General features: G+C 37.1%; 1 protein-coding gene across 4 annotated transcripts in view; it reads left to right on the top strand.

Annotated features, from left to right (window-relative positions):
* Positions 1 to 6547, top strand: part of Qpct (glutaminyl-peptide cyclotransferase) — a 52762-nt gene extending 46215 nt beyond the window's left edge. For all 4 annotated transcript variants that reach the window (XM_031356768.1, XM_031356766.1, XM_031356767.1 and 1 more), the window contains 3 exons: positions 335 to 434; positions 2606 to 2722; positions 5937 to 6547. In XM_031356768.1, coding sequence (XP_031212628.1) covers positions 335 to 434; positions 2606 to 2722; positions 5937 to 6082 — 363 coding nt within the window. In that variant the 3' untranslated portion in view covers positions 6083 to 6547. The remainder of the gene's footprint in view (positions 1 to 334; positions 435 to 2605; positions 2723 to 5936) is intronic.
* Positions 6548 to 10000: the final 3453 nt, after the last annotated feature.

The raw sequence follows: 10000 nt of genomic DNA, 5'->3' as shown, positions 1-10000 counted from the left end.
CAATGGCATAGATTAGACAGGTTTGACGTGAACATACAGCAAATGTATTCTCTTTTCAAACCTTACAATATGCATCAAATCTCCCTTTCTAGTTTATCTTTAGTTATGCTCCCTTGATGCATAATAAATCCCCATTTATTCATGTTACGTAAGCAAGATCTACAATGTTCTCTAAAACAGTTAGCAAACAATGACACTAAACCCCTTTTCATTTAAAAAGCTCTCCGTGTGATTCTCGATTGTTAAAATGTGTTTAGTTTTGACTGTTTTTCTTGGTTGGTGGGTCTGAAACATGCCTGGGTGGCTCTGACAAAGCAACATTTTTCTCTCTTAGGATCTGTTGGTCTTACTAGATTTAATTGGAGCAGCAAATCCAACATTCCCCAATTTTTTCCCCAAGACCACCAGATGGTTTAACAGACTTCGAGCAATTGGTAAGCATCACAGTTACTGAAGAGCAAGAGGTTGTTTCATTAAAACTCACCATTTATGGTTTAAGTGTACTATTTAAATATTTAACTCACCTTGCTGGCATTTGTCTTACTCCAATTAGTTTATTATTCCTAGTTCTTCAGCAGGCTCAGTTTAATTTCTTAGGTGGAATTCTATTTTGAAATGCAAATGTCAAAACACTACATTTATAGATTCTTAGAAATGATGCCAAAAGATACTCTGGAATTTAATTTCATCTTCCATCTCAGATTTGCCTCCTATCTTCTTCCTTTGTCTCCACCCCCACCCCAAGGACTCCGTGTGCCTCCCTTACTTCCTTTTCTGAAGTGCACACATCAATAAATTGTACCTTATTGTGACTAAAATCTATTGTGCTGTCCTTGTTTGTGGAACTTACACTTTTAACTATTTCTTTAATTGTATAAGAAAAATGTACATGATGGTTAAGGAAATATAAGTATTGATAGATAAGAATATTATATTTCATAGTAGTTGGGGCTTTCTCAGTGTTCTTAAAATCCCATTACACTTGCTTCCTACTTGATACAGTTTTACCCTTGAAACTTAACAATCACAAAAATGAACAGCTATTCCAGGAATTATTTCCTTGCTTTATCATCTGATGATATCTTACCATTTTTTTTAACAAGCAGCACATGGGTTATATACATGAGTTATGTGCTACATGACATCAGGAGTGATGGGCCATGTAGTGGGGAAACATGGTTCAGTGGTTCTCAAACTTCAGTATAGATTAGAATCCCCTGAGTTCATGCTAATGCATGGATTACTGGACTGTACCCTGAATTTCTGATTCCTTAAGCCAGAGGTAGTACTAGTTAATTTGCATCTCTACGTTATTCTCAGGTGATCCTGAAGCTACGGATGAGGAACCACATCTTGAGAATCACTGATAGAGGTCACAGTAGTCTTTTCCCCACAGAGTGGCCAGTTGATATGCTTCATCCTACTCTGTGTGCATATTACACTTTAAGCCCGACATCCTTCCATAGGCATTCCCCATGCACCATCTGGATCTATGAACATCTGCACCTGAGTTTTCCCAATGCCTTTGACTCTTATTTTCTCTTTCTCAATATCAGTTGTTCTATTGAGCATCTACTCTTTTTTTTTGGCATTAGGCTTTTGGTCTCTTTTAATCCTTTTTTTTCAAATTGGTTATTTTATTTATTTACATTTCAAATCTTATCCTCCTTTTCAGTTCCCCTTCCAAAAACTCCCTATCCCACCCCCTCCCCCTGAGTCTATGACAGTGCTTCCCCCACCTGCCCACCCACCCCAGCCTCTGCGCCCTAGCATTTCCCTATCCTGGGAGTCTCCACAAGACCAAGGGGTTCCCCTCTCAGTGATGCCCAATAAGGCCATCTTCTGCTACATATGCAACTGGAGCCATGTGTTCCCCCTATGTATGCTCTTTGGTTGGTGGTTTAGTCCCTGAGAGCTTTGGGTGGTCTGGTTGGTTGATATTGTTTTTCATATGGGGTTGTAAACCCCTTCAGCTCCTTCAGTCCTTCCCCTAACTACTCTATTGAGGTTCCTATGCTCAGTCCTATGGTTGGCTGCAAGCATCAGCATCTGTATCAGTAAGTCTCTGGCAGAGCCTCTCAGGGGACAGCTTTACCAGGCTCCTGTCAGTAAGTGCTTCTTGGCATCAGCAATAGTGTCTGGGTTTGCTGTTTGCAGATGGGATGGATCCCCAGGTGGAGCAGTCTCTGGATGGCCTTTTCTTCAGTCTCTGCTCCACTCTCTGTCCCTGAATTTTTCCTGTGATCTTGGGTGTGTCAGGACACCTGGGAGTTGAGCTTCCTCTGGGTGTTGTAAGAGTGGGTGGTGATCTAGCTCTGCAGGTTTGCTCCAGGCACTGGTTCAAACTGGAAGCAAGCATCTACTCCTAAAGAGGTTTTCACCAGCGCTTCCAGTGTCACGTGTGCCTCTCTGTCTCTATTGTCCTCTACTCCAAAGTCTACGTCAGTGTAGTGTGGACTCTTACTGTCATGGCTATGTTTGCTGATACAGATATAGAGAAGAATTCTATGTGTGGTAAGATTTCAAGCTCCCTAAATAAGGATGTATTCTGAGTCTTGATCAGAGAAAATTAGATGTTCATCTACTGTCTGATTGCTGTCCACAGAAAAGGAACTCTATGAATTGGGTTTACTCAAGGATCATTCTTTGGAGAGGAAGTATTTTCAGAATTTTGGTTATGGAAATATTATCCAGGATGACCACATTCCATTTTTAAGAAAAGGTAACTGTGTCTGTATTGGTGTGCCTTGTGTGCCTCTCTCCTGTATCTGCTGTATTTATTATATTTTATGTGCATTTTGAAATTGTAAAACAATATTATTTTCACATTCCTTTTTATTGTTCATTTTTATTATATGTTAATTGCATGTAGTGTTTCATGATGACATTTTTATAGATGTATGTAACATAATTTGATCATATTCCTCTCCCTTTGCTCTCTCTTGACCCCTCCCTCTCTTCTACTCCCTTCACCTTTCCCAAACAATCTCCCTGTCTCTTTCATGTCTTTTTTTTAAATGACTCAGTGGGTTTGTTAGGGTTGCTTATAGGAGAACGAATGAGAATTTATTTACAGGAGTATGGGCACCTTACCAGTAGGATCATCACTGACATATATGCCTCTTCCTCCCACAACAACCATTAATAATTATGTACAAATCCTCAGAGAGGGGTGAGGCCTCATGAGAGGTCTGCTCTCCATGACATGGTGTTGTGGGCCCAGTCTTACAAAGATCTCATAAAGGTCATGGCTGTTGTGACTTCAAGAGTGAGGTGGCCTTGGGATGCTTTCATTTCACACCCTTCTCCCATCCTTCCTCTTTCTTCTATCTTTAGCATCCCTTTTCCTTGATGCTTACTGACTCTCAGATGATAAATATGCCTAATTTATATCATTAACATCCAACAGTCATTTATTCTCCTCATTTTAACCAGTTATGTCTCTGCAGTTATCATTGTCTAATGTAGAAAGAATCTTCCTATTCCCCAAGCTTTACTTAGTAACCTAGTGCCATTAGATAGCTTTCTTTAACAGTGAAAGTTCCGGGGTCTCCAACTGCTGCATATATTTGAGAAACAAATTAAGCATGAATAATATTAGTGTACTTTGAATCACTAAGCCCATGCCTCCTTAAGGTTGAATGAATTAAATTTATATAATTGATATTTTGACCTATATAAAAGTATTTTAAGAGATCTAAAATAGACACTAAATTAATTTGAATGAGAACATATCTTTAAAAGGAAATGTACTTATTTTGCTATAAATAAGTTTTGGCCAACATGTGCCTTATGGATTTATATCTATAAGATAAATGTTAGGTAATTAAACCAAATTAAATGATAAGGAAGGCATCTAGATACACCCTCACCTGGTCTATATTGGTGAAAGGTATTATTCAGATGTAGCTTGTAATACATTAACATCTCCTTACCAGGACATGCGCCTAACTAAAAAGTTCCATCCCTAACCAAGAAGCTATTTGCAATTTATACCCATTGAGAGGGGATTTTTTTCCCAGTGGAGTGACACTGGTATATTATCTACACTTCAAGGCTCCATTGGACAATTTTGTGTGTGTGAGTGTATACTCACTCTCTGTCTATTTGTTTTGGTATTTTTTGCCTTTTTGTTTTGAGAGAGAGAGAGAGAGAGAGAGAGAGAGAGAGAGAGAGAGAGAGAGAGAGAGAGGAAAGAGAGAGAATTAAATTGGGAGGGTAGGTAGGTGGAGGAGATCTTGGAGATATTGAGGAAGGGAAACAAAAATGATCAAAATATATTGTATGAAAAAATTCAACCTAATAAATACAAATGAAACAAAATGAAATGAAAAGACCATCCCTTTATTAGCCCTTTTCTTTGGATTATCATATGAAATGAGAGAGTCCATTATTGTTCATTTACATGAAAGAATATGTGTCATGCCTTCCTTTTCTTGTCTTGCCCTTTTCAGTAAATGATCTGCATTTATCCAGCTGCTCAAGTCAGAGTGCTGGGGTCTGTCTTAAGTTCCACTGACTTTCTCTGAGTTCCACTTCAGTATTGTGCACTCATGTGTGTTTAAGTCTTAAGATGACCATCTGAGTTGAATCTTATATACAACACTGGACTTAAACAATAATTTCTATTTCCTCTGATTTGCAACAATCTAGGAGTGATAGGAATCATTAAATATAATAAATCAATTAGTTTGGCCATGATGTCATTCATTCATGGCTTCTCTTTTCTCATGAGAGACATTCTGAAATCTTGATGGCGTCTTTGTTTTTCCATACCTGCTATATAGTTAGAAAATTCCAGAACCCTATGATATCCTGCCTTGCTTTGCATAAAGTTAAGTTATATTCTTGCCTCTTCATTCAACTTTGGTAACAAAGATATCGTGGGGCCTAGAGAGATGGCTCAGTGGTTAAGGGCACTGGCTGTTCTTCCAAAGGACCTGGGTTCAGTTCCCAAGACCCATGTGACAGCTCACAAATTTCTGTAATTCTGGTCTCAAGAGATTTGACACTTTACACAGACACATGGAGACAGAACACCAATGCACATAAAATAAAAACAAGTAAATTATTAAAATAAAGAAAGCTAACTGGTGTCATGATGTGAAAGTCTAAATTAACTCAATGACTTTTAAGAAGCATCCCCACTGGTCTCTAAATTTTACTATTGCTTCTCATTTTTTTTTTGCACATAAAGTAGAATTATCTTTTAAAATCAAATTATGCTAATATGTACTGTTTTAAATATCCTGGTTTGCTGTCTTATAGAGACAGAAAGTCTTTACCATGGCCTAAAAAGACTTCCATTTTCTGATTCTGTTTCAAAATCATCTCTTACTTTGCTTCTCACTTCTTCTTGTGGTTTGGCCACAATGGCCATCTTGTGTCCCAGACTCAGTGCAAGCCTCATGATCGTTACATTTAGGAATATTGTTACCCACAATGCTCATTCCTAGATCTTTGCCTGGCCTCCTTTCTTTTGGATTTGGGCCTCTATTTAAATGTTAGCTCCTGAAGAGCATCTTCCCTGGCATTAAATGGCTCCTCGTTCATTCAGTCCCCTGTGTGCCCTCCATTTTTATCCCCGTGCCCCGTTTTTGTTATTTTTGAAAAACTTTAGCACTGGGTATGATTATGTCTTGTATGTGTCCATGTGTTTCTCCACTAGAATATAAACTTCACATAGGCAAGGTCTTGCCTTTCCTCTCCTGGAACAAGAGCTTCCCAGGCACTGGTGCCTTACCATCCCTTACTGGATTAATTGATCTTTGTTTGACAAGCTTTGAGGTACCCATACACATGAAGATGTGCTTGGGAAACAATGAATTATCGGCTGACTTAAAGGATATGGATTTTTTTTTTTTATCTGCAAATGTCATGCTCTAGTTCACACCCTGGGAATTCTTACTCACTCACAAGTTGCTTCTCTCCTACAGGTGTCCCAGTCCTTCACCTGATACCTTCTCCTTTCCCTGAAGTCTGGCACACCATGGATGACAATGAAGAAAATCTACATGCATCAACCATTGACAATCTCAACAAAATCATTCAAGTCTTTGTGCTGGAATATCTTCACTTGTAATATTGGAATTTAGTTTCTGGTACTTGCTTCTACAGAAACTTCAAGGCACCATTTAAACAATCTGATTCCAGATAAATGTGTGTAGACTTCTGTCCAATAGATTCATTCTGTAGGTGATCGGTGAATTGTAGAATCCTACAATGATGCCTTCACTAATTTCCCTCTAGAGATGAGAAAGAAACATGTAAAGAAATAAAAAAAATAATTTTTGAAACTCTTTTGGATAAAGACTTTAAAATGAAATTAGATTCCCTTACCAATATCACAGACTTGTAAACAATAATGAAAAAAACAATGATGTTGTATGGTACAGTGGTAGTTTTATATGCGATATAAAATAGCATGTTATGTAATATGTAATGAAACACAGGCATGGTACTTTGATAGCCCTTAAGTTTCTTTAAAAAAGCCTTGTGGAGTTCATTTCTTGGAAATTAAAGTCTGAATTAAATTGTATACTGTGAATTTGTTTTCGTGTTCATAAATGAGAAAGTGTCTGTTTTAATGCATGGTCCAATTTTCTAGATTTTCATACTTTTAATTTTTTTTGTAAAGATGATAGTGTTAGTGACAAAACCTCCAGAAAAGGATCTAAAAGTATAATCCCATTATACAGAATAACTATCACCTCTTTGCTTAGTCTCTCGTTTTATTGCACTTATTTCTTTTATGGGTAGAATCAAACTATATCTCTAATATGGGGGGGATTCCCCTTACTAATCTAATTATAAGACATGTATTTGCTGTTTGCATCTTGGGTTGAGACAAAAACAGAAAAAGACCACAGAGTATAGCCTCAGGATTATACAAAGGAATCATAACAGTAGCATGTAAACTATGATACTTTTTTTTGCAATTAATTTTTCTGGTGTTCTGGTTGATACATAGTAATATTTTTTTCCTGGAGACACTTAGACATCCTGGGTTATCGTCAGAGATAGAAAACAATTATCTATAAATAACAATCTCCAACAAATGAACACTTAGGGAAATAGATCATTTCACATAAGTGAAGTTACCTAGGGCCACTGTTCAGGGCAGAAATGGAGTAAATAGTTATTCTTCTAAGGTAAGGGTAGGTAGAGAGTGACATGAACTGGCTAAGTTTGGAAATATTTTTGGTTTTAAGTTTAATGAGAGTGGAAGTAATGGAAAGTACTTTACATGCTAAAATGTAAGTTCTAGGTAGGAAGAGGAAATATATAATTTTAGTTATGTGATTACATAGTTATGCACAATGATATGATCAATACAATATATAAAACATTGTAATTTCATATTTTACACCATTAAATTTTTCTAGAATTTCTTTTACAATGTTGTTTCTAAGGTTATAAGGGATGTTTTGCCTCTGTAACTTAACTTTAAATTTGTTTTTTTCCAAATGTCTATTCTAACTGTATTCTATTTTTTTCTGAAATTTTTTATTATTTAAATGCATTTTATACATCAAACATATTAATAATATTGAGTATTTTGAGAATCAAATAATACATAAAAATTGTTCAGCTTTTATATTCATATCCTTTCATACCCTAAAAATATCATTAATGAATATTTAATACTATCCATAACTGAGGATCTTGTATATAATCTTGAATCCTAAATTGTTTCAAAACATACAAAATATTGTTTGGGAGTTAAGCATAGTAAAAGAATAAAATATTAAAAATGAATCATTAAGAAATATATTCAACAGCCTTTGTATGATACCACCTGACATAGTGAGAGAGTATTTAAAACGCATTATATATCTGTACATTGTCTAATAATCAGTTTACTTAAAAAAGATTATCAGTGTTTCTAGGAGAGAAATTATTTTATCAGTAAGTATATTTTTAAAAATTCAAAATAGCAAAACCTTTTTGTTTTAAAGATTTTATTTTATTTTATTTATTTTATGGGTATGAGTACACTGTAGCTGTACAGATGGCAGTGAGCTATCATGTGTGTGGCTGCTGGGAACTGAACTCAGGACCTCTGCCAGCCCCTCTCGCTCCAGCCCCACTCCCTCCAGCCCTGCTCCCTCCAGCGTAATTCACTGTAGCTGTCTTCAGATGCACCAGAAGAGGGTGTCAGATCTCATTACAGGTGGTTGTGAGCAACCATGTGGTTGCTGGGATCCGAACTCAGGACCTTCGGAAGAGCAGTCAGTGCTCTTACCCGCTGAGCCATCTTGCCAGCCCCGTAAAAACTCTTTGAAGTTAAACATTAAGAAAAGGCTAATTTCAAGCACAGTGAAAAAAATTATTAAAAAGATTTCCATGATGTTTTTAGAACATGATTTTAATATTTTCAACTGTTAATATTCAACAAACAATAATTATCTTAAAATATATTTGGATATTGTCTCTGTGCCCTTTGGTTAGTCTGGCTAAAGGTTTACCTATCTTTTTAATTTTGTCAAACAACCAGCTCCTGGTTTTGTTGATTCTTTGTATAGTTTTTGTTTCTATTTGGTTGATTTCAGCCCTGAGTTTGATTATTTCCTGCTGTCTACTCCTCTTGAGTGTATTTGCTTCTTTTTGTTCTAGAGTTTTCAGGTGTGCTGTCAAGCTGTTAGGTGTAAGCTCTCTCCAGTTTCTTTTTGGAGGCACTTAGAGCTATGAGTTTTCCTCTTATCACTGTTTTCATTGTGTCCCATAAGTTTGGGTATGCTGTGTCTTCATTTTCATTAAATTCTAAAAAGCCTTTAATTTCTTTCTTTCTTTCTTCCTGGATCAAGTTATCATTGAGCAGAGCCTTGTTCAGCTTCCATGTATATGTGTGCTTTCCACTGTTTTTGTGGGTAGTTAAGACCAGCCTTAGTCTGTAGTGATCTGATAGGGTGCATGGGATTACTTCAATCTTCTTGTATCTGTTGAGGCCTGTTTTGTGACTGATTGTATGGTCAGTTTTGGAGAAGGTACCATAAGGTGCTGAGAAGAAGGTATACTCTTTTGTTTTAGGATAAAATGTTCTACAGATATCTATTAAATCCATTTGGCTCATAACTTCTCTTAGTTTCACTGTGTCTCAGTTTAGTTTCTGTTCCCATTGCTGAGAGTAGGGTGTTGAAGTCTCCCACTATTATTCTGTGGAGTGTGATGTGTGCTTTGAGCTTTAGTAAAGTTTCTTTTATGAATGTGGGCACCCTTGCATTTGGAGCATAGATGTTCAGAACTGAGAGTTCATCTTGGTAGATTTTTCCTTTGACCAGTATGAAGTGTCCTTCCTTATCCTTTTTGATAACTTTTGGTTGAAAGTTGATTTTATTCTATATTAGAATGGCTACTCCAGTTTGTTTCTTGGGAGCATTTGCTTGGAAAATTGTTTTCCTACCTTTTATTCTGAGGTAGTGTCTGCCTTTGTCACTGAGGTGTATTTCCTGTATGCAGCAAAATGCTGGATCTTGTTTATGTATCCGGTCTGTTAGTCGATGCCTTTTTGGGGCAATTGAGTCCATTGATGCTAGGAGATATTAAGGAAAAGTGTTACTTCCTGTTATTTTTGTTGTTAGAGGTTGCCTCAACCCACAGGGCATTCAGCAGGGACCTAGGGCAGGGGAGAGAGACTGAGGTGGGACAAGAAACACGAAGAATGAAAGCAAGACAGGTGTCTGATCAAGCTCTGAAAACTTTGCTTCAGGGATGGCAATATAAGTATAAACAAGAGGAGGCTTCAAGGAGGGGGGAAGAGCCCCAGGGGCTTTCTGAAGGTCAGGCGGCAATTTTCAGTCTCTGGAACCAGCAGCCACAGTGTCCTCCACACCCACACATTCTTACTGTTAGACTATATAAGTTCTCTCAGGACTGTATGTATAAGCTAGTAAATTTCCACAAAGCCATGGTTAAGGCCATGGCTCCCGGCAAGAGGTGGAATCATGTTTGTGTGGCTATCTTCTTTTGGGTTTGTTGAAAGATTACTTTCTTGCTTCTT

This window comes from Mastomys coucha, unplaced genomic scaffold (genome assembly GCF_008632895.1).
Source record: "Mastomys coucha isolate ucsf_1 unplaced genomic scaffold, UCSF_Mcou_1 pScaffold6, whole genome shotgun sequence".
NCBI lineage: Eukaryota > Metazoa > Chordata > Mammalia > Rodentia > Muridae > Mastomys > Mastomys coucha.
This window is presented reverse-complemented; position numbering and strand designations above follow the sequence as displayed.